The sequence below is a fragment of the Peromyscus maniculatus genome, chromosome 13 (assembly GCF_049852395.1).
Source record: "Peromyscus maniculatus bairdii isolate BWxNUB_F1_BW_parent chromosome 13, HU_Pman_BW_mat_3.1, whole genome shotgun sequence".
NCBI lineage: Eukaryota > Metazoa > Chordata > Mammalia > Rodentia > Cricetidae > Peromyscus > Peromyscus maniculatus.
The window spans coordinates 3,320,246-3,343,730 of record NC_134864.1 but is presented as its reverse complement, the minus strand read 5'-3'; the positions used below and the strand labels follow the sequence as shown (position 1 = coordinate 3,343,730).

Below are 23,485 nucleotides of genomic sequence, written 5' to 3'. Positions count from 1 at the left end.
CTATGAACTCTGTGATGATGGGAACCTTTATGGTGTCTAGACAGTTGATAGATCTTAAACTGAAAAGCAAAGCAAAACAAAACACCTCACTTCCAGGATTCTGGTTTGTTTTTTTTTGGGGGGGGGGGCTGTTTGTTTGTATGTTTGTTTGAGATAGGGTCTCATACTGTAGACAAGGAAGGCTTTGGACACAAGACAATCCTCCTACCTCAGCCTTTTGAGGGCTGTGAACACAGGCATGCACCATGGGGTTGGCATCTCAGACTTCTTGCTTATGCAACTTTAATACAGGAAGATGTGGGAAATGTGAGTTTGCACATACCGGAAACTGAGGGAAGAGTAGCTGGTGAAAAGAAGATGAGATGCAGGCAGAGAGGAATGCTGACCTTGAACGTGGTCCTGTGATTGTGGAAGATGAGCCTCATGTCCTGCACAAACTCTCCCACGTGAGAGTAACCTCTCCTTCTCAGCTTTTTCTTGATGATGTCCAGCCACATAGCTTTCTGCACACCCACAGATGTTTCCCTAAACTGGAGACAGAAACAGCAATGGGAGAGGGACTGGTATGGCTCAGCATTTACCTTCCACGGGGCCCCAGAAAGTCCACAGAAACAACAGAGCCCGTGGACCCGGGGGACTGTGAGCCCAATCCTCTAAGTCACATGACATCATGGCACCAGTGATGGAGGGTTCAAGCACCAATACTTACATAACAATAATGTGGCATCTTGGAAAAAAAGGAGCTCTCAGAACAGCAATAGACTTTCAAGAGGACAAAGTCACACTTCTGCAGGAAAAGGAGACTCAATCAAAATGACTTATTAAGACAGAGTCCTACACATGCCCAGGAGGAAGGCACCACTCAAACCCACATTCTAGAAGTTTCTCTAACTTAGTGTCTCTTGGTTACAGACTTAGAATGGCTGAGTTAGTTCTTATGCCAGTGGTTTATGCTCTGGTAGCAGCATGGTGGAGTGTATCTTGGAGGAGCAGGCTCCCTTTGGTGCTATTCTTCTGACTCCAAACCTGTTTGTGCTCTTCCAGGGGAAAGGAGAAAGTGTGGGGTTCACAGGGACTCACCAACTGTTCCTGGGGCACCATGCGCCTCTGCAGTACCTCAGATTCTGGATGACTCTGCTGGCTTCCTAAGGACTGCATCCTACAGAAGATGCAGCTCCATGGTGTTCTGAAAGGTTGGACGTGAAGTGAGCAGCAGGCAAGCCTTGACAGCAGCCACAGTTCTGTGCCTGCCACTGTGCTTTCAGGAATGGCTGACAGTCTCATCTGGGGGAGAGGTTCCCAAGCTCTGAGGGACCCCCTGCGGGATCTTAAGCTGCCAGTGTTCCCATCAGGGTTGTGGCAGGAGCCAGTCCTTGGGAAAGTGGGATTTATAGTGAGTGCAGGGATCTACATTTTCCAACAGAGGTTTCTGGGAGCACAGAGAGGCGAGGCTATCAGGTCTGTACATAGTAAAATGGATTCCACAAGTTCTTGGAATCTTGGACCTCAATCGGTCCATTACAACCTGGTGAAATGTAGGAAGCAGTCATGTTTCCTTCTTTCATGAGTAAGTACAAAGGAGAAAAAACTTGGCATATTCCACTCTTAATCTTTTTGACAAGAAGTTCTGGTAAACAACTTTGAAGAAAAAGCAGTAGCAAGGCATCGGCAAAGGGCCCAGGCTTTGTGTCAGGAGAGAAGCCTCCCCTAACACAGAGACATCAATCTCTGGCTGACAGCATCTTCCTGTTTGGTGTCTGTTATGAAGAGCTCTTGCTCTTCCCCCATCAAGACACACACTCACAATCTACAAGAGTTATGTCTGTGACAAGGAAAAGATGTCTAAGAGGAGACAGAGAAGGGACGACATCTCACTCACCTCTCAGCCTCCACCGTTGGGATGTGACACTCCTCGTGGAAGGCTCTGGAGCAAGTATCACAGCAGAAGAGTGTTCCTACATCCCGGCACACCTCACACTCATCTGAGTTCTGCATCTAGAGAGAAGAACATCTGTGTCACTGGGAGATGAGACCCACAGAGCCACCACTGTGGCAATCCTCAATGTGGGGCCTTTGTATGTATCTGCAAGGACATGGATGCATCTTCCTGGGACAATAAGGAACATCATGGAATGTAAAATGCACAACAAGACTTTCTGCTCTCCAGTGAAGTTTGAGAGAAGGGGGCCATGAACCATCTTCCTTGTCAACCAAAGATCCCGACACAGGAAGGCTGCCAAGAAAACGCTATTTACACAGTCTGGCTACTTTTCCTATGATGTAGATAAAATAAATTTCTGAAGTAAATATTAAGTCCATTTGCCTACACAGCAATGATGATATTGACTCACCAAGAGATGATACTACTGGGAATTTAATTTGATGGGATAAACTAAGAGAATACCATATTCTGTAATGGAGCCATGAACAAGCCTTTGAAGAAAGAGTCTGCAGAGGAGATTTTAGACAGTGAGTTCTGTACCTAGAGAGCCCTGAGCCTGTGGTGGGGCCTCTGAGAAGACAGGGGATGAGTACAGATGACCAGCCTAGTAGGTACAAAGAAGGAAAGGACTCTGTGGCTGCTGGAATCTTGTAGAAGATTCCACATGACCAAAGAAAATGGGCATGTGAGGCATGGAGTCACCATCACTTAAATATAAGGACTGTAGTCATGACAACCACCCAGGGATGGAGACTGGGATGGTTTTAATTGTAAACTTGATACAATCTAGAATCACCTGAGGAAAGAACTCCCTTGAAGGTCTAGTAGAGATCACGTTAATTACAGTTAGACCCACCCACAGTGGGTTCCTGGAGTGTGTGAGCAGAGAAAGTGCAGTGATCATGAACACACACAGGTTAGGTCATTGCTCTGTGCACTTGATGGCAGATGTGATGTGACCCGTTGTTCCATGTTCCTACCACCTCGACTCCCCTGCAAGGCTGGACTGGAACCTGTGAGTCGGTTAAGCCCATCCTCTCTTAAGCTGCCTTTGCCAGGGTATTTTATCACAGTCACAGGAAAGGGAACTGAGACAGACACCAAAGCTCTGCCATCTTTTTCTGGGAGCAGAAAAGAGAACTATGTTCTATAAAAGAGAAAAATCCCCCCAAGTCAACAGAGATTGGACTTCTTGTCATGCCTAATACAGAGTGGCTTTAGTCAGTCAAATTCAGTTTTTATCTAGAGAAGTTCAATTGACAGTGTGTGTGCCTTGTTGCTATAGAGTAAGGTCTATTTAGTCAAATCAATAGGCTGTTCAGAGCAATGATGAAGAGGCCAATAGATACCCACTGTATGGTACTCAAACCCATGTGTGCTCAAGGTGTAGAAGTGGCCTATGCCTGAACCGCTGCTCTGTGGGAAGAGTGGCATAACACCAAAGTTAAGGCTCATTGTTATATCCTGCCCAGATATCTAGAAAAGTCGGAAGGCTTAAGTGGGGTGCTCAGATTAAGGCATCCCACTTAGGAGATTAAGGCAGCAAAACTATGAGTTTGGAGACAGCTTGAAACCTCTGTACAAAACAAACAACTGAGGGCTAAAATGGCCTCTGAGTTCTCTGTACCACTCTGCTCCTGCAAGTGAAGACCTCTTGCTAACAACCCCCATCATCCTTGACTGGCGGGGTTCAGTTTCTGTCCCCCACCAGAGAACTATTCTAACTGGTACCTCACAACCTCCCTTGGGATGTTGTGGAGTTTCCTATGATCAGTGTTAATACAGGAACCAGAAAGTATCTGAGTGACATGTGGACAGGAACTCATGCATTCCTAGTGTCACTTTCAGAAAGAACAGTGGCAGTTGGAGATCTGGATGGTGGCTCTATATCCATATAGAAAACCCCCAAATCAGACGTGGTGGCACATTCCAGGAACCTAGGCACTGGAAAGTCGAGACAGGAGGATCAGGAAGGAGTTCAAGGCCATCCTTGGCTACATAGTGAGTTTGAGGTCATTTTGATCCAAATGAGACCCTGTCTCAAAACCATCATGGAAGGCAGAGAGGGCGGGAAGCAGCAGGGATGGTGTGAAGGAAAATCTCCTATGCAGTCCTTGGGCTGTTGGGAAAATTCTACTTTCTTGTGACCGTCTGAGGGACAAACATGGCACTGGCCTGAGGACTGGTCCACCACTGAGTGAGTGGTGGGAAGAAGGGAAGTAGGCAAGGTGACAGGGTCAACCATTCTGTGCCCTGTGCCATCTCTGCCTTCAGGTGAAGCCTGGCCTGTGTCACAATTCTTGGTGGTTTTGCTCCATCACCTCAACTGCTGGACCACTTTCCTTCCTGGATCCTCCTCATCATCATCATGCAGACACAAAGGATGGAATTCCTCAGGTTTCCATCCTTGGCAACAGTCTGTCCATATGATCAGAGTCAATCCCCAGCTGCAGGTTTCCCCTTGTGTCCTCAGCTTCAGGGCGTCTCATCTCTCCTCTGCAGCCCTACATGTCCGAATGCTCAGCGATGTCTCCTCTAGGGCTCCTTAAGTGCACCTCACACTCATCCTGTGAAACTATAGCCCGTTGTCCTCCTGCACCCCACTTGTTCTTTGGCACTTCCATTTTATATAACGTGCTCCACACACCACAAACCCCGGAGTCCATCCTGCTTCTGTGCTCTCATTTTCTAAATCAATCCAATTCATTGTGCCCTGAACACTAATTTTAAATTTTATTTAAAATTTTGCTTTGTTTAGCAAGATCCACAAAATACAAGGATGCTGGTGAGCAAAGAATATTGACAGGACCAGAAGGATTACGATGATGTGATAGCTGTTCTTGGTTGTCAACTTGGCTATATCCGGGATGAACTACAATCCAGAAATGGAGGGCACATCTGTGATTCAGATCTTGAGGCAGAAAGACAGCATGCCTTTGGTCAGGATTTTCAGCCCGAATGACACACACCTTTAATCCAGATCCTGAAGCAGGAAGACACATTTTTAATCTGGGCCACAGCTTCCTCTGGGAGCCTATGTAAGGACAGTGGAGAAAGGAAGGGTCATCCATTCTTCTTTTCCTGCTTGCCCCTGCCTTGCCAGTGCATCCCTTCCTTCACTGGCACTGGAGCCTTCTTCTTTGGAATCCCAGTGTATACAGAAGACCAGCTGAGACACCCAGCCTCGTGGTACTGAGTAACTAATAGATTCTTGAACTTTCTATTAACAGCTAGCCATTGTTGGATTAGTTGGACTGCAGTCCGTAAGTCATTCCAATAAAGTCCCTTTTTGCAGATAGATAGATAGATAGATAGATAGATAGATAGATAGATAGATAGATAGATAGATAGATAGATAGATAGATGATAGATGGATTCCTTCCATAAATTCTTTGACTAGAGAATCCTGACTGCTACAGATTTTGGTACCAGAGTGGTTCTAGAGAAACAGAACTATAAGGATGAATCTTTTAAGCATTTGTAATAGGCTTTTTAATTCACCATCACCTTCAGATAATGAAGTCTCTCCAGGCACTCCATCTCCAGGTAGCTCAGAGAATACTGAAAGCCCATGGTGTGAATTATATTACAAACTTAAAAATGTAAATGGCTTTGATTATCTTGATTAACCAATTGTGGGTGGCAAAGAATTTGGTGACCCTATGTATGAAACTTTTGACAGTTTGGGGGAAAATAAGAAAAACGATGTTGCTGGTTGGTTGCTCTTAGCATCTCTGGATAAATTGATAAAAGGATAGGAACGAGCTCCATGATAAAATTAACCAACTTCAGAATACAGTGAAGCACAGCAATGAACTCAAAATTGACCAGCTCCAGATGTGAATAAACAGCCTAAAGGTTTTTAAGTTTGCCATGGAAGAAAACCTTCTCTCCAGCAACCACAGAGCTCAAAACCAAACTGAAAGGTTGCCTGAATTACAGTGAAAATTCAAGTCTCAGCCTCAGGGTGTCAACAGTTAAAGGAGGGGCATTAATTAGTAAAGAATGGGATCCTATAACCTGGGATGGGGATGTGTGGAAGGACTTTGTTGAAGCTGAGAACTTTGTACCCTCAGATTCTTACCTGAGGAAGCAGCGCCCTCAGTCCCACCCTGTGAAACATTGCCCTTTTAACCTTCCACTGAGGGGATTAATCCTTCAGTGTCTGCTGCACCAGTGATGACTTTCTCTGAAGGAAATGCCAAGCAAGACAATACATATGTCCTCCAGGGCCCATAATTTGTTGTCTCTAAACCTTTAACCAGACTCAAGGCAAAGCAGGCTCCTGGAGGGGAAGTAGAAAGTGTAGTCCATGAGGAAGTATGCTACACTACTAAGGAGCTTAAGGATTTTCATTCAAGCAGAAATCTGGGGAATATGTGTGGGGATGGATTTTAAGGGTGTGGGATAATGGTGGAAGGAACATAAAACTAGATCCAGGGCACACTTAAAAACCTTTGGACACATCTGGAGCTGGTCAATTTTGAGTTCATTACTGTACTTCACCGTATTCTGAAGTTGGTTAATTTTATCATGGAACTCTTTCCTATCCTTTTATCAATTTATCCAGAGATGCTAAGAGTAACCAACCAGCAACATCGTTTTTCTTATTTTCCCCCAAACTGTCAAAAGTTTCATACATAGGGTCACCAAATTCTTTGCCACCCACAATTGGTTAATCAAGATAATCAAAGCCTTGATATGGGCCCTCTGAGTGGAGAGGCTAGGTTTAATATGGAAGCTCACACAGTTAAAAAGAAAAAAAGTGTCAAGTTTGTGTGAATGGTTGGCTAAAGCATTTGTTAAAAGATGGCCTCCTTACACCCTGTGGTTGCTGGAGGCTGTCGTGTAGGTACAGCTTTCTAGTGGATAAAATGGGCTAGAGAAACCCTGTGATTTATGCATGGGAGCTGTTTCTTCTCAGCAGCTGCCATAGCCCAGTCATTGGTACATTATTTAAAAACAAAAAAAGGACAAAAACCAAAACCCATGTACATGAGTATATGTTTATGTCTATATTGCACATATTAATTCATAATAAAGACTTGTATATTAGAGTGTTTAAAAAAAAAAAAAAGACGGCCTCCTGAACAGAAATTGGAGATACTTGATGTGCCTTGGCATAGGGATGACAAAGGGATTTTAAGGCTCAGGGAGACTGCAGTGCTAGAGTGGATACTCTGTAAAATCTAACCCTCCACAATGGGAAGGCCCAGAAGACATGCCTTTCACGAAGCCTATAAGTGAGAGGGCACCAGCACGTTTGAAAAGTTTTGCCACCCTTTTCCTGTGTCCGATCTTAGGTTTGGAGATGCTGCTGCTCAATTGGATGAATTAAATGCAATGGGTTTAATTGGGCCAGGTGGTAGCAGGGGCCAGGTGGTAGCACTGAATTGCCAGAGACAAGGTGACCATTGCTATCATAATGGGCAGTGTAGACAAAACAGTGTTCATAATGGCTTAACCTGTAATGGTCAGCACAAACAAGGTGAATTTTATAGTGGCATGACTCCTATGGACCTTTGGTACTAGCTAATCAATCATGATGTTTCTAAGCATGAAATAGGTAAGAAACTTGCAGCATTTCTGTTTGACCTGTACAAGCAGAAAAATTCTCAAATGAAAGAAAGGCACTTTGGATCAAGGCAAAAGGCAATCCCAGCCAGTGAATCAGTTTCCAGACTTGAGTCAATTTGCAGACTCAAAACCCCTTGAATGAAAGGGTGGCCAGGTCCCCTGAGGAAGGACCCTGAGAAGACACCTAAAAATTTTCAATTAATCTTTCTCCAGTTGTTCCTCAAAGGGACCTGAGGCCTTTTACAAGGGTGACTGTACACTGGGGGAAGGAAAGTCAGACTTTCTAGGTTTCATTGGATTCTGGTTCTGAATTGACGCTGATTTAAAGAGATCCCGAGAAACATTGTGTCCCTCCAGTTAAAATAGGGGTTTATGGAGGCCAGGTGATAATGGAGTTTTGGCTAATGTCTGGCTAATGGTAAGTCCAGTGGGTCCCCGAACTCATTCTGTGGTTATTTTCCAAGTTCCACAATATATAATTGGGGTAGATATGCTTAGAAGTTGGCAGGGTTCTCACATTGATTCCCTCTATGGAGTGAGAGCTATTATGGTTGGGAAGGGTAAATGGAAGTCTTTAGAATTGCCTCTGCCAGGGAAAATAGTGAATCAAAAACAGTACCACATTCCAGAATTGCAGAAATTAGTGCTACCACCAAGGACTTGAAAGACACAGGGGTTGTGGTTCCCACCACATCTCCATTTAATGCTCTTATCTGGCCAGTGCAGAAGACAGATGGATCATGGAGAATGACAGTTGACTAACGAAAATTCAATCAAGTAGTGACTCTGTATTGAAGCTGCTGTACCAGATGTAGAGGTACATAGTATGCACCTACTGATTTAGCAAATGCCTTTTTCTCTGTACCTGTCCATAAGGACCACCAGAAGCAATTAGCTTTCAATTGGCAAGGCCAGCAGTATATCTTTACTGTTTTACCTCAGGGATATATTAACTCTCCTATTCTGTATCATAACTTAGAAGGAATCTTGATCATCTGTCTCTTCCACAAAATATTACACTGGTGCATTATATTGACAGCATTATGATGATCAGACCAAGTGAGCACGAGGTAACAACCACTTTGAACTCATTGGTAACATATGCGTGTCAGAGGATGGGAAATAAATCCAGCCAAAATTCAAGGACCGTCTGTCCACCTTGGTGAAATTCTTAGGAATCTAGTGGTGTGGGGCATGCAGAGATACTCCTTCTAATGTGAAAGCTAAGTTATTGCACTTGGCCCCTCCCACCACCAAGAAAGAAACACAACGTTTAGTGGGTCGATTTGATTCTGGAGACAGCGCATTCCTCACTTGGGTGTTACTCTGGTCCATACAAAGTGACTGGGAAAGCTTCTAGCTTTGTGTGGGGCCTGGAGCAGGAGGAGGCTCTTCAACAGGTCCAGGCTGCTCTGCTGGCTGCTCTACCACTTGGACCATCTGATCCAGCAGACATAATGATACTTGAGGTGTCAGTGGCAGGTAGGGGTGCTGTTTGGAGCCTTTGTCAGATCTCTGTAGGTGAATCATAGAAGAGACCCTTGGGATTTTGGAGTAAGGCTCTACCATCATCTGCAGACAACTATTCTCCCTTTGAAAGAAAGCTTTTGGCCTGCTATTGGGCCACTCGTTATGGAAACTGAACATTTGACAGTGGGCCACCAAGTTACCATGTGACCTGAACTGAGTGTTATTGGACCATCAAGTCATAAAGTAAGATGTGCATAGGAACAATCTATTTTCACATGGAAGTGGTATATACATATACATATATATACATGATTGGTCCTGAGCAGGTCCTGAAGGCACAAGCAAGTTACATAAAAAGTTGCCCAAATGCCTACAATTTCTACTCTTGTTACAATGCTGTCTGCTGCCAAGCACACACCTTGTGGGGAGTTCTCTATGGCCGGTTGACTGAGAAAGAGAAGATTAGGGCTAATTTACTGAGGGTTCTGCACGTTATGCAGGCACCACCCCAAAGTACACAGCTACAGGATTACAACCCCTTTCTGGGACAACCTTGAAAGAGACTGGTAAAGGAAAATCTTCACAGTGGGCAGAACTTCAAGCAGTACACACGATATTACAGTTTCTTTGGAAGGAGAAACGGTCAGATGTGTGATTGTTTACCGATTCATGGGCTGTAGCCAATGGATTGGATGAATGGTCAGGGACTTGGAAGAGCATGATTGGAAAACTGGTGAGAAAGACATCTGGGGAAGAAGTATGTGGCTAGATCTCTCCAAATGGGCAAAGGATGGAAAGATACTTGTGTCTTATGTAAATTATAATCAAAAGGTGACTTCAGCTGAGGAGGAGTTCAGTACTTTAGTAGATAAGATGACTTGCTTGGTGGACAGCCAGCCTCTTTCCCCACACATTCCTGTCATTGCCCAACGGGCACATGAACAAAGTGGCCATGGTGGCTGAAATGGGGGTTATGTATGTGCTGAGCAACATGGACTTCTGCTCACCAAGTCTGACTGGCTACAGTTGCTGCTGAGTGCCATATCTGCCAACAGCAGAGATCAACACTGAGCCCCAGATATGGCATTATTCCCTGGGGTGACCAGCCAGCAACCTGGTGGCAGGTTGGCTACATTGGACCATTTCTTCCACAGAAGGGACACTGCTTTGTCCTTACTGGAGTAGATACTTATTCTGGTATCTTCTCCCCAAACCACCTGATCCACTAACATGGTATTCCACACATGGTATTTCTTCTGATCAGGTAACTCATTTCACAGCCAGAGAGGTGTGACAATGGGCCCATGATCATGGAATCCACTGGTCTTACCATGTTCCTCACATCCTGAAGATAGAAAGATGGAATGGCCTTTCAAAGACACAGTTACAGTGCCAATTAGGTGGCAGCAGTCTGGAGGCTGGTATATGTTTGAATCAGCATCCAATATATGGTACTGCTTCTCCCACAGCCAGGATCCGTGGGTCCAGGAACCAAGAGGTGGGAAAGGAAACAGTTTTGCTCACTATTAACCCTAGTGACCCACTAGGAAAGTTTTTGCTTCCTGTTTCCACATCCCTAAGTTCTGCTAGCCTAGAAGATTTGGTTTCAGAGGAGGGGGAGTGCTCCTGCCAGGAGCCAAAACAAGCATTCCATTGAACTAGAAGTTAAGCCTTCCCCCTGGTCCTTTTGGGCTTCTGATGCCCTTAAACCAATAGGTTAAGAAAGGAGTAAGAGCGTTAGGAAGGGTGAATCATCCAGATTACCATGGGAAGATTGGATTGCCACTCCACAATGGAAGTAAGAAGGATTATGTCTGGAGTGCAGGAGATCCTTTAGAGTGTCTCTTGGTGCTACTGTGTCCTGTGATTAAAGTCAATGGGAAGCTACAACAAACAGCCTGATCCAGGCAGGATGACAAAGGGCACAGACCCATTAGGAATGAAGGTGTGGGTCACTTTTCTAGGAAAAGAGCTAAGATCTGTTGAGGGACTTGCCTAGGGTAGAGGAAATACAGAATGGTAGTAGAGGAAGGTAGTTCCAAAGACCATCTAAGGCAACATGACCAGTTGCAGAAATGAGAATTATAACTGATATGAGTGCTTCTGTTGTATTTTGCTAAGAATGTATTTGTACAGATATTTGTGTTTTCTCTCAATTTCCTTAAAATGTTGTAATAACAATTAAGAGAGCCAGGCGATGGTGGCACATGTCTTTAATCCCAGCACTTGGGAGGCAGAGCCAGGCAGATCTCTGTGAGTTCAAGGCCAGCCTGGGTTACCAAGTGAGTTCCAGGAAAGGTGCAAAGCTACACAGAGAAACCCTGTCTCAAAAAAAAAAAAAAAAAAAAAAAAAACAATTAAGAGAATATTAATAAGATATCTCCCAAGGGACATTGCCATCTGTTCTAAATTTAAAATTCATTTGTGGTTGTATGAAAGATAGTTATATCACTTTAGTTATAATTATGACCTAGTTAAATATATAATGTGTTTGTGATTGTATATGGCATAGTTATATTATGTTTAAGTGTTATTATAACTCGGTTATTGTTTTTATTTGGAAATTAATCATGACATAAGGAGATATGATTGTGTGTCCAGTTGACAAGGGGTAGATTGTGATGGCTATTCTTGGTTGTCAACTTGACTATATCTGGAATGAACTATAATCCAGAAATGTTGGACACACCATTTGTGTGCATTGTGGCAGGAAGACAGCATGCCTTTGATCCAAATCTTGAGGTGGAATGACACACACCTTTAATCCAGATCTTGAGGCGGGGGTGGGGGGGACACGACACACCTTTAATCTGGGCCACACCTTCTGCTGGAAGCCTATATAAGGACAGTGGAAGAAGGAAGGGTTTGTTCTTCTTTTCCTGCTTGCCCTAGCCTTGCCAGCCCATCCATTCCTTCACTGGCACTGGAGCCTACTTCTTCAGGATTCCAGCACATACAGAAGACCAGCTGAGACACCCAGCTTCATGGGACTGAGCAACTACTGGATTCTTGGACTTTCCATTCACAGCAAGCCTTGGTTGGATTCACTGGATTGCAGCCCATAAGTAATTCTAATAAATTTCATATATATATTTAATAAATATACTTATATACTAAATATATATTTAATAAATTCACACATATATTATTTAATATATATGAAATTTATTCATATATATCTATATATAGAGAGAGATTCCATCTACAAATTCTGTGACTCTAGAGAACCCTGACTAATACAGATGGTTTGCCTGTGCTTGAGAACCAGCCAAACTGACCAAGGTAAAACACCCTGTGAACTGGTCCATGGTGGTGGTTTTGGTCCTAACCAGATGAGCCCATGATGGCTCCCTTCAGACTGACCCCAGGGTTTTCATGAGAAGCCATTCACTCTGCAGGAAATTTTCTTCAGAACGAAGAGAGGTTTATACCTAGAGCTTGCACATGAGGCCTGACCGCCTCCTCCTGCCCTGAGCTCTACCTGCATTTGGGATGCATGCTGGGATGTTATATTTCCACACACTGCCTTTTACAGATGCTGTCTCCTCTCGTATTTGCTCCTCACCCTTCATTCATGGCCAGCCATGCCCACTGCCACACCAGGCTCTGTCCCAGGGACCCCAGACATCTAGAGCTCTGTCTCCCATCCTCACCTTTAGGGCGAATGAGGACATGAGAACACACGGGGACACACATGGTAGGGTGCTTCTGGCCCAGACACCCAGACTGACCCCTCCTCCCTGGGTTGGGAACAAATCTAGTAATCTTTGCTTATCACCCAGAGTAGTATAACCAAGTTGATGGTGAGTCCTTTCAGGGAAGAGGCAACAAGACATAGGCAATGCACCAAGGGGAAGGCTGGGGCTCTTCAGGGATTGTAGCTAGGAGTCAGTACTTACACAAGGGTCAGCTGGAGAACAGTACAAATTCTGTGTTCTCTGCAGAAAGGGAAAATTGAAATGACAATATTAAATGAAAGATTTGAATATGTTCATTTAAGTAGTCAAATGATGGTTGTTTACGTCTGTTTTATCACTACCAGCTTTATTGTTGGGTTTTGGTTTTTGTTTGTTTGTTTTTGTTTTTGAGACAGGGTTTCTCTGTGTAGTTTTGGTGCCTGTCCTGGATCTCACTCTGTAGACCAGGCTGGCCTCAAACTCACAGAGATCCAACTGCCTCTGCCTCCCGAGTGCTGGGATTAAAGACAGGAACCACCACCTCCCGGCTGTTGTTATTTTTGAGATGGGTCTCAGGTAGCCCAGGCTGTCCCTAGACTCAGTATATAGCCAGTGCTGGACCTGAACTACTGATCTTCTTGTTTCTATGTTCCATGTGCTGGGATTCCAAGCATGTGCCATCTTCCCTGGCTAAAGTTAGTATTATTACTTAGAGTGTGCTGGGTACAAACAACTCAAGTGCTTTGAGTTCCCATCTAACAAATTAAAGTTAATGCCAACAGCAAAATCAGAGGAGGTACTTCAGTCACATAAGGCCATGGCCTAATATGTGGGGGCTTTCTCACTAAGGGCTTTCCATCATGAGCACTCAAATGTGTTTCTCTGTCTCACTTTCACTTCAGCCTTTAGAAACCATGGCCTCATGCACATGTAGGGGGTTTCCAGAAACCACCACTTTACAGAGGGCACTCACTCCTTAATTCTTTGATTAAAAATATTGGTTTTATTCTGTCTAGAGGGTTTCCCTTAAAATATCTACTTTTTTCCATACCTATTTTTATGGACCCGTGCATCTCTCTGGAGAAAGAGATGTTTTCAAACTACTGTTTGACCCAAAGCAAGTTCCACTCCCTGGCTCTTGGTCCCCAAGAAGCCTTTGTGGAGTCATACAAATAGGCAAGGTCTGGTTTCTACAGGCTGGTTTGAACAATTCCACCAGTCCTCAAACATAATGGCTGTCAGCCATTTTTCTTCAGTTTGGCCACCCAGGATGTATCAACCACGAACACCAGCACCTCCCTCAGAGTAGCTTAAGTGAGAATGAAGCTGTGGAGTACCAATCATATCCCAGAATGCATAAGGCTCAGAGTTCTGGAGTCTGGGAGATCCTAGAGAGGAAATCTATCACCATTTGTAGCTCTCCTGAGGTCATAGCCCTGAAAATCAAATGAGCCCAAGGCACCCAGGGCTGCAGCCTTTCCTCTTAATGGCGTCCCACCCCTCTATTCCCAACTCAAAAAGAAGTCAGTCTGGCTGCACATTCAGAAGCAACACTGGACTTCACATTGCTTTTGCAAAGCCACTGGAATGACATGTCACTCTTCCTTTGTGACTCAGCCATTCTCCGCTCTTAACCCCAGTCCAGGGACCAGAGCTGGAGAGAAGCATGGTCTGGTACACAGTCACCTGAGAGGGGTGTCACTGTCCACTGTTCTAGAATCTCCCACTTCACACTATTTGGTATTCTTTAATGTAGACAGTGACTTTGACACAGTCCTTGAGGTCCCTCAGGGCTATTCTTTCCATCTTCTCTACAGTCCTTGGATGTTCTGAGGATACTTGGTAATGGTGCATTATACAGATGAGTAAATATGGCTTTGCTTGGGGAAAGAGAATCCAGGTATCTCAAGGCAGATATTGGCATACATAAATAATGGTTCTGGTGACCATACCAGAGGGTCTGACACACACCAGTTATCACCAGAAAGCTTAAATGGTCCTGCATGGGCTGGGAAGCTGTCATGTGATCCTGACAGCGACATGGAAGCTCCCAGAATCATGGCTCTGAACAGATGAAGAGGCCCTGAGAGACTTAGGAAAGTGGAAATGGATCTTGGCTGCTCTTTCTCTGGGAACTCTGTTCTTGCAAATAGAGACTCAAAATAAGAGAGAGACAATTGCCCCTTGTTGCTATGGAGCATTGCACCCAGGAAGAAGGATGGTTGCCTGGACTGGACATTTCTAGCTCATTTGAGTGATCCAGGAAGAGGTACTCTTAGCATTTGGGGGAGGGTAGAGGCAATGGGCTTCAAAGTATCCATTGACCATGTAATAGGTTACATGGTAGCTTCCTGCTAGAAAACTGAGTGGATGAAACGTCCCAGTGGTTCAGAGTTCAAACCAGCCAGGCAATAATACAAATGACAAATAATACACAGGCCTGAAGTGCAAAACCTCAGTGAGCCATGAAGCTCAGTGTCCAGTGATATGTGGCCCATTGAAGTCTATGTTGGTGGCTCTTTATCATCTCCAGCTCAAAGGGGTCAACACTGAAGGAAGACCTAGCCTTACACACAGTACAGTAGCATGAGTAAAGACACAGGCTGAAAACAAGAAAAGAAAAAAGTAGAGGAAGGAGTGAGGGGTGACTTTAAGTATGATAACTCAACTGAGACATCATAAAATAAGAAGCTTTGTGTGTAAAATCACATGAGAACTCACCTTTTTTTTCCTGCCATATATTCGTGGAGGATTGGGTAGAAAGTTTTCCTGCAAGATAGAAGGACATGAAAAAAAAAAAAAAAAAAAAAAAAAAAAAAAAAAAAAAAAAGCCGGGCGGTGGTGGCGCACGCCTTTAATCCCAGCACTCGGGAGGCAGAGCCAGGCGGATCTCCGTGAGTTCGAGGCCAGCCTGGGCTACCAAGTGAGCTCCAGGAAAGGCGCAAAGCTACGCAGAGAAACCCTGTCTCGAAAAACCAAAAAAAAAAAAAAAAAAAAAAAAAAAAAAAAGATAGAAGGACATGAGTGCATAGTTATCTTAGTTATCTGTATTTCAGTGGTGTGAGTCTGGTGTTTCCAATCTCCTTGCAGAAGTTCTGCCTGGATCTTCTGTGGACTATTCAGATCCAAGTTGTCTGACCCCATTTCCCTCTTATCACCTACAACTTAGAGACTCTGGCCTGTGGCAGCTGGAAATACCTCCTGACATGCCTCTTCCTTAAGTCCTGAGAATGTTCCCTCATTCCCTCATTTTCCTCATTACCATTACATGTTCTCTGTTACCACCTGGCATGTTCACCTTGATTTTCCATGCTAGGACTTAGTCGGTTCACACGCAGTTGATGCATGCATCTAGGGTGTCACATACTCTGATGAGTTTGGAGCACACCAAGACAGAAAATCTCATTTGGGGAGATAGAGGAGAAAGCTCATGGGAGAAATGTCTCTCTCTCTCTCTCTCTCTCTCTCTCTCTCTCTCTCTCTCTCTCTCTCTCAACATGGTTTCTCTGTGTAACCCTGGTCATCCTGCTTGCACTGTAGACCAGGCTGGCCTCAAACTCAGAGATCCACCCACCTCTGCATTAGGAGTCCTTGGATTAAAGGCATGTGCTACAACCACCAGCACAGGGAACTAATTTCAAACAGTTTAAGAGGTGTCTCTGGGAGCTGAGGGGCCAGGACAGTCATGAAGGGGTGAGATATCTGAGCTAAGAATTATAGGATAAATACTAGCTTGCTGGATAGAGAGATAATGAAATCATGTCTAGGGTAGTCTGTTTCTAACAGTTTGATTGTCAACTTGACATACCAAAGAAGAGCAAACATCAATTGAAGAATTGTCTCTCATGGGCATGTCTGTGGAGTCATTTTACTGATTGTGGGTGGATATACAAAGTCCAAGCCCACTGTGGGTGGCGTCATTCCTATTAAGTTGGGTCTAAGCTGAATAAGAAAGGCAGTTAAACATGAGCCAAAGAGCAGTGTTCTTCTGCGTTTTCTGTTTCAGTCCCTGCCTCCATACTTCCGCCTTCTGTTCCTGCCTTGGTTTCCCTCCATGACAGACTGTAACCTGTAAGTCAGATAAGCACTTTCCTCCACCAAGCCGTTTTGTCATGGTGTTTGTCATAGCAGTACAGGAAGCACAGGAGAAGAAGGAGGCTGGGATTAGCTTAGAGCTGATGTCTTCTTTAGTTTACCTGAAGTCCTGGGTTCAACCCCTGCTCACCAAATAATGATGATGATGATGATGATGATCACATATATCAACTGCCATTTCCTTTGTCTTTCTTTTTTGTGGTGTTTTGAAACAGGGTCTCTCTATGTAGCCCTGGTGGTCTTGAAACTTGCTGTTTGACCAGGCTAGCCTCGAAACCATAGAAATTCTCCTGCCTCTGCCTCCCAGGTGTTGAGATCACAGGCTCCTGCCATCAGGCCTAGTCTTCAACTGCCATTTCTAACCTCAAGGACATCGCTGATCCCTTGTCCACATTTTGAACTGAGGTAATTAGGACAGCGTTAAGATCGTGCACAAACAACCTGAAATGATGGCTTGTGCCATACACACAGCCCATCCCCCTCTGTCCACACAACCCTCTTGGTTGCAGCTGCTTGCATGTCCTTCCTCTAGATTCCCTTTCACTCATATGACAGTCACCTCTTCCTTTGGCTTCAGGGCAGAAATTTCTCTGCAAGAACCCCAGTCCTGAATGGCCATTCCCTCCTCAGAGGTTCTGTACCTATCATTTGTCAGCACCAGCAGGGTGTACCTCCCAGCAATGCCTCTCTCCTGAGTGACAGGAAAACCTCACTGGCACCAGGGCTTTCCTGTACCTCACACCTATGTGATATGTAAACAGTGCAAGAAGAAGCATTGACCCCCCCATCCCCGCCCGCATTGCAATACCTGGATCAGGAATTTCAGGGGCCAGTTGTAGCAGCGCAGACTCAATCTCCAGTTCTTTGATTGTCCATGGCCTCCCAGGATTTCAAACTCAGGGGGTGTGTACCAGTCCCCATCCTCACTCTGTATGGACTTCGTGGAGATCCCTGTAAGACCACAGTAGGCTGATTGTGAGCCTGCTTTGTCTCTAGTGCTCAGATTCATGGCCTCCCACCACACTGAGCTGGGTTCACCCAAACCATGCTCAAAGTCAATAGCAGAAGAGCCAGGTCTCTGCTCTGGCTTCAGGAGTGCCAGCTCAGCCCTGGAATTCCCTAAAGAGTTTGCTGAATCCTTTTCTGTTTCTTTGATTTTCATGCATGAAGAAAATGACAATCACCACCAACAGACACCTTTTAAAAGCACTTCAGGGTCATTAGACAAGGACAAGCTAGTGACTGACTCCACAGGGTGAGTGGATTTCAACCTGATGTTGAGCTCTCGGGCTGGAGAACAGCCAGAGTCTCAGGAGGCCCCAGGCAAGGTGGAGGTGGAGTCCTCAGTTTAGAACTGAGCCTGCAGGTGGTTTCTACAAACTTGAGAGTTCTGTGACATCATTGTCTACCCAATTTAATGAGACTATTGAACAGAAGCTTGTCCATCGCTGTAGTTGGAGGTAGGTACCATCAAACATAAGTAAATATTATCCCATGGAAATACAAATTATGATTTTTTAAAAGCTAGTCATATGTTTGGTATCTTCATTTTTATAAAAATGCAAAGGAAATCACAAAAACATAGTTTCATGTCCCACCAAGATGACCATAATAAAAAACAAGAAGAAATAGTAGCTATTTATTATAGGGAAATTGGAAGTCTCCTGTACTGCTGGTGGGAATATAAAACAATTTGGCCACCACAAAAACATTTTGGTGATTCATTACTGAGTTCAACATATAATCATCATATGACCCAGCAATTCTACTTCTGTGTGTGTACCTCAAACTGAGTGTTTATATCACATAAATGGTTTATACAAATTATCAAAACAGCATTATTCATTATAACCAAAGGCATAGTTGTGCAAACTGAAGAACAAAGAAAATGTGATATAGTCATACAATGGAATATGAAATTATCTGTGAGTTTAAAACATATTGCATAACCTACACAGATGAGGCCTGACAGCATTGTGCTAAGTGAAAGCAGGCAGTCACAAGTGACATACATTACAAGATGTCATTTGTATGAAATGTGTGCAGTGGGCAGATTTATAGGACAGGAACTGGGTGGCTGAATGCTCAGTAGAGTGAAGTGGGAATGAGCATCAGCCACTAAATATACAGAGGGGGACAAATACATCCCATGCTAATTTTTTTCTAACGTACCAAAGTCAAATACCCCATTGACCATAGACTCTAAGTACTGAATTATATGGTATATTAATTATAACTCAGTAAAGCTGTTAAAAATAGTGACAATGTATTTCTGTCAACTGACATCCACAAGCTCATATTAAGAGAGATCTGAGATGAAGTCCATACTAGTACTTTCGTTTTGCAAACCTTTATGGTGTATGATTGCAGAATATGTTCTACCTACAATATAAATTAATCCTCGTGGATGTATCATGTGTCAGGCTTTATATTATGGTCCTCTACTTCAAAAATGAGAAATTTCATGCTCAGAAAGCCCCTCCACCACTACAGAATGAGACCATCACACTTGGCAAAGCTGAGTCTGGAATTTGGGTTCTCTGCTTCCCAATCCTGTGATGGTCTCACCATGACAAGTGCCCTGCCTTGGTGCTGATGATCCAGGGATGTGGAGGCAGAGGCTGAAGGTCTCTTTACATTTATGTCTGACTGGAAAGGAAATATACATTAGTTTCCATCTATGGATGGAAGTTCATGGGCTTCTCGCTTGTTCTCTGGGCATTTCATGGCTTCATCCATGTTGTTGTGAGCATCTGTTAGGTATGGTTTATTCAAGTGTGAAAATAACATGTTAGGATTCCTTCCTGTTTTCAAGCCATGCTAACCCCCAATTCCTTAAGTAATTCTGCTATTGCTTGTGATTTTTTTAATTTAGCACTTGCAAATTAAAAAACATGAAACTCACCTTGCTTGAATTTATCCTTGCTTAACACTCCCTTCATGTCACCACATGTCACAGGAAGCAGCTCAGCGCTGAAATCCACATTCTCATATCTACGCTTTCTTGGAACTGAAAAAGATGTTCCCTTCTGTTTCACTTTGTAGGTACACATCCCCCCGCCTCTTATCTCTTGGGGTCATTCCTTTAACACTTGGGACATTTTGCTCCTCAGATCTCTAGCTTCTGTCTTTCTTACAAGTGGCATGTTGGATACACAATAACAAATGTTTTACCCCTAATTTATGAAAAACAGAAAACTTAGCAGAGAAATTTGGCTTTGATAAAACTGTCCTGATTCTCACTCTAGTGACCACCACTGATTGCTACATGACCATCAAACAGGAGCTGTCTAGCGGTTCTGTTTTACATAAAGATGGTAGCCAGAGATGTTCTTCTTAACTCCCCATTTGAGCACTGACTGGATGAGCAAAGAGAGATGATAGGCACCTAGCAGATTGGGTGGAGATCATTCCTCTATTTGTCTGCTCTGCTCCATCTCTCCCTCACAACAGCAAAACCCATAAATAGTCAAAATATGATTTAAATTAGTTTAAAATAATTGTTATGGCCAGTCTTTTTTTTTTTTTTTTTTTGGTTTTTCAAGACAGGGTTTCTCTGTGTAGCTTTGCGCCTTTCCTGGAACTCACTTGGTAGCCCAGGCTGGCCTCGAACTCACAGAGATTCGCCTGCCTCTGCCTCCCGAGTGCTGGGATTAAAGGCGTGCGCCACCACCGCCCGGCGTTATGGCCAGTCTTAAACTTTAGAAGTATGACAGATTTGTCAACTTCTTATTGCCAACTGTTTATTTAGCATTATAATAGAAAGTGCAATTGTTGGGATTCATTTAGTAGATGCCAAAAAAGGTCAGTCTCCTCAGAACTAAGGGCATACTTCCTGTGGGGGGGCGGGGAGAGAAACCTGCAAAGGTTCAGACAACCAGATTGAGTTGGTCTCCTGAGGTCCAAGGACACACATCTTAAGGCAAAGTGTCAAACCATCCTTGTGACCACAGAGCACATTAGTGGGATTGGATCAGGCCAGAACGGGCCCCTTAAACCAGGCCCCAGAAGAAGAGCTGAATTTCTTTTAATGAGGCCAACCTGGTATCTGGCCCCTCTTCTTTCCTACTGGGGAAGCAATGGGAGCATCTCATGGGAGAGACAGCATCCTCTACTTCCAGCATCATTTCACAGCTAAGCCCATCACACAAGACGCCTACACAAGGCCCAGTCATTGTGTTCTCTTAACCTCCCCAACCCGGATGGGCTCACACCAGCTGCTATTGGACAGAGGCAGGGCTCCAGGGACCACTAAAAATGGGGCGGGGGGAACCAGCCCGGCTTTCCATGTCCTGCTCTAGGGCTTGCCCAGCTGAAGGAGAGGAGGTGCTTTAGATGGGAGGGAGCAAGAAGGTTTGTTCCTTTGCTGTTTGCTCTTTCAGACAGGGTCTTGCTGTCTCAGAAATTGAACCTCAGGTCAGAAGGGGCACTCAGTTGCTGGTGTGGAATGCTGTTGCTGCAAAAATGGAACTGGGAAGCTACAAGGCCTGCTCAAGATAAGAAAGAACTCACAAAAAGGGAGGAGGAAAAGGAGTATGAGACAGCAGAGTTGCTTTCTTCTTGTAAGTCACCCAATCTAGACATTTTAATAATCAATGGGCAAGTTAAAAGAATTTCCATAAAAATCAGGTTCAACTCAAAGGGAAGGGAAAAATTAGAACAGATAAGATTGATGACAGAAATACAGTCACGGCCTTGCTCCAAACAGCTTTGCTTCTAGATTTTGCTGCTCTCAAATTTACAAGTAAGCTAGAGTAGACTTTTTTAGGGTTTTAGATTCCCCTAAACCTTAACAAATTCTGTGTGTACTCAGGGGGGCAGGGGAAAGACCCACAGAAGCCATCTTACCCCTGGTCTTGGCAGAGGGTCCTGGGTTCTTTTTCATTTTCTTTCTCCTGAGAGCTGTCTGGCCACCAGCTCTGCTGTCATCTAGGAGAGACACAGGCAAAAGCAGAGTTGAGCCAAACTACAGCTGACAATAGGAATGAGCAAGGGAGGCATCCCGGTTACATTGGGGTACTTTCTCTACACACTGGGACGAAAGCTCATGACAAAGAGCCGTGATGGACCAGGCAGAAGTCAGACTTAAAGCATGTGAGGATTCTGTTGTATTAACACTTTGGAAAGAAATTTCATTCAAGTCTACACACAAAGAGACTTGAATGAAAATATTGTCAAAAACTCAGCCCGAATAATGCGGTTTTCAAAGTATGCATTCAAAAAATGGATGCAACTACTTTTTTTTTAACTTTCCAACAAAAATATACATAACAGTCAACAGCACAGTTGGGTCATTGTCAAAAGTGTAAGATTCCTAGTTTGGTGAAATTCATATTGAGTGGGATTCCAAAGCCTGCTTCATAGATCTGATGCAAAATTGATAATCATTTAGAAAAAGACACTTAGCTTTTGTCCGGGAAGAAAGAATCCCTTAGACCATTACTAAAATCAGATGGCAGGGGGCTATTTGTAAATATATACATGGTTTAGGAATAAGATTGTAGGATATGTCACCATGTAGATATGTCACCATATATCACCATATGTTTGTGATTAACTTTTTTCAAAATCTTGTAAGATTGATTGCTCTTGCCCCCCCCCGCCTCTCTCTCTCTCTCTCTCTCTCTCTCTCTCTCTCTCTCTCTCTCTCTCTCTCAAAAGAATACTTCTAATGACAAAGCTGAGCATATTAAATATTTTAAAAACACAAATAAAAATATGGACATCACTTCTATTCCAATAGCCAAATATAACCAATGCATGCATTTTTGCATGTGTGTGTACATGTTGTGTTCCTTTGTATGTACATCTGTGGACATGCCTGAATGTGTGCGGTGTGAAGGCCAGAGATCAAAGTCAAGCGTCTTCCTCAGTAGCTCTCCACCTCAACTGTTGATGAGGTCTGACATTAAGCAGAACTCACTGAAGTGGCCAGTGTCTAGGCTTGCTGGTGAACAAACACGAGGGACCCATCAGTGAGGGATTACAGATGTGTACATCATGCCCAGTGTTTTTACGTGGGTGCTAGGGATCCAAAGACTTGGGTCCTTAGACTTGTGTAGCCAACACTAAACACTAAGGCATCTCACCTGCCCTTCAATGAACACTTGTGAAAATGAACTGTCCATTATTTTTCTATCTCAAAGTATCTTCTTCTCTAGATAAATAAATAGTTATATTAAAAAGCCTGAATTTGTAAATAAAAATGAATGGTTTCATTGGTACATATGTTCACAAATATGTATCTTCTTATCACATGCACATACACACTTTTATACGTATACATATGCAGCCTGTTTGCCTCATTCATCCTTTGTAACATTTTTCCAAACCAATAAAAGTTTTGTACTGCGGATGACAGCACCTCTGGACTACCACATGTACGAGAAACAAACCACTTGTAAAAGACATTGTATGTCGGGACCCTTGTTACAGCATCTTAACCCATGTCTTATAGTAGCTATAAAACTTTTGTGGGAGGGTGGAGGTTGCTCAGTGGTTAAGTGCAATTAGTGTTTACGCATGAGGACCTGAGTTCAGATACCAACATCCATGTAAAAATACGTATGTGTGCATCTCTAATGCTAGTGTTAAGGGACTGGAGACAAGAAGCTCGCTGGGGTTTGCTGACTGACAGTTCTCAAGGGAATAAAGTAGAGGGTGAGAGAGCAGGACATTCAGCATCCTGCTCAGGCCTATAGATGTGGGTACAAGTATGTGTACC

General features: G+C 43.9%; 1 protein-coding gene and 1 non-coding gene across 15 annotated transcripts in view; one reads left to right on the top strand and one right to left on the bottom strand.

Moving 5' to 3' along the window:
• The window catches only part of LOC102915384 (nuclear body protein SP140-like protein), a 49,542-nt gene that overhangs the window by 2,437 nt on the left and 23,620 nt on the right, over positions 1-23,485 (bottom strand). For 13 of the 14 annotated variants that reach the window (XR_006062852.2, XM_042259728.2, XM_076549473.1 and 10 more), the window contains 9 exons: positions 21,610-21,690; positions 19,667-19,771; positions 17,570-17,712; positions 15,388-15,435; positions 12,889-12,927; positions 1,880-1,995; positions 1,081-1,186; positions 710-787; positions 387-530 (listed from right to left, as the gene is read on the bottom strand). Coding sequence is in view for 13 of the 14 variants with exons in the window: in XM_042259728.2 (XP_042115662.1) it covers positions 387-530; positions 710-787; positions 1,081-1,186; positions 1,880-1,995; positions 12,889-12,927; positions 15,388-15,435; positions 17,570-17,712; positions 19,667-19,771; positions 21,610-21,690 (860 nt within the window). In the remaining variant the exon portion in view is untranslated. Of the gene's footprint in view, positions 1-322; positions 531-709; positions 788-1,080; positions 1,187-1,879; positions 1,996-12,888; positions 12,928-15,387; positions 15,436-17,569; positions 17,713-19,666; positions 19,772-21,609; positions 21,691-23,485 lie in introns of all 14 variants that reach the window. The other variant, XM_042259726.2, reaches the window with a different exon arrangement.
• On the top strand, positions 6,765-6,897 carry LOC121822160 (small nucleolar RNA SNORA84). The gene has a single exon (XR_006063179.1). It is a non-coding gene; the product is annotated as a small nucleolar RNA SNORA84 (small nucleolar RNA).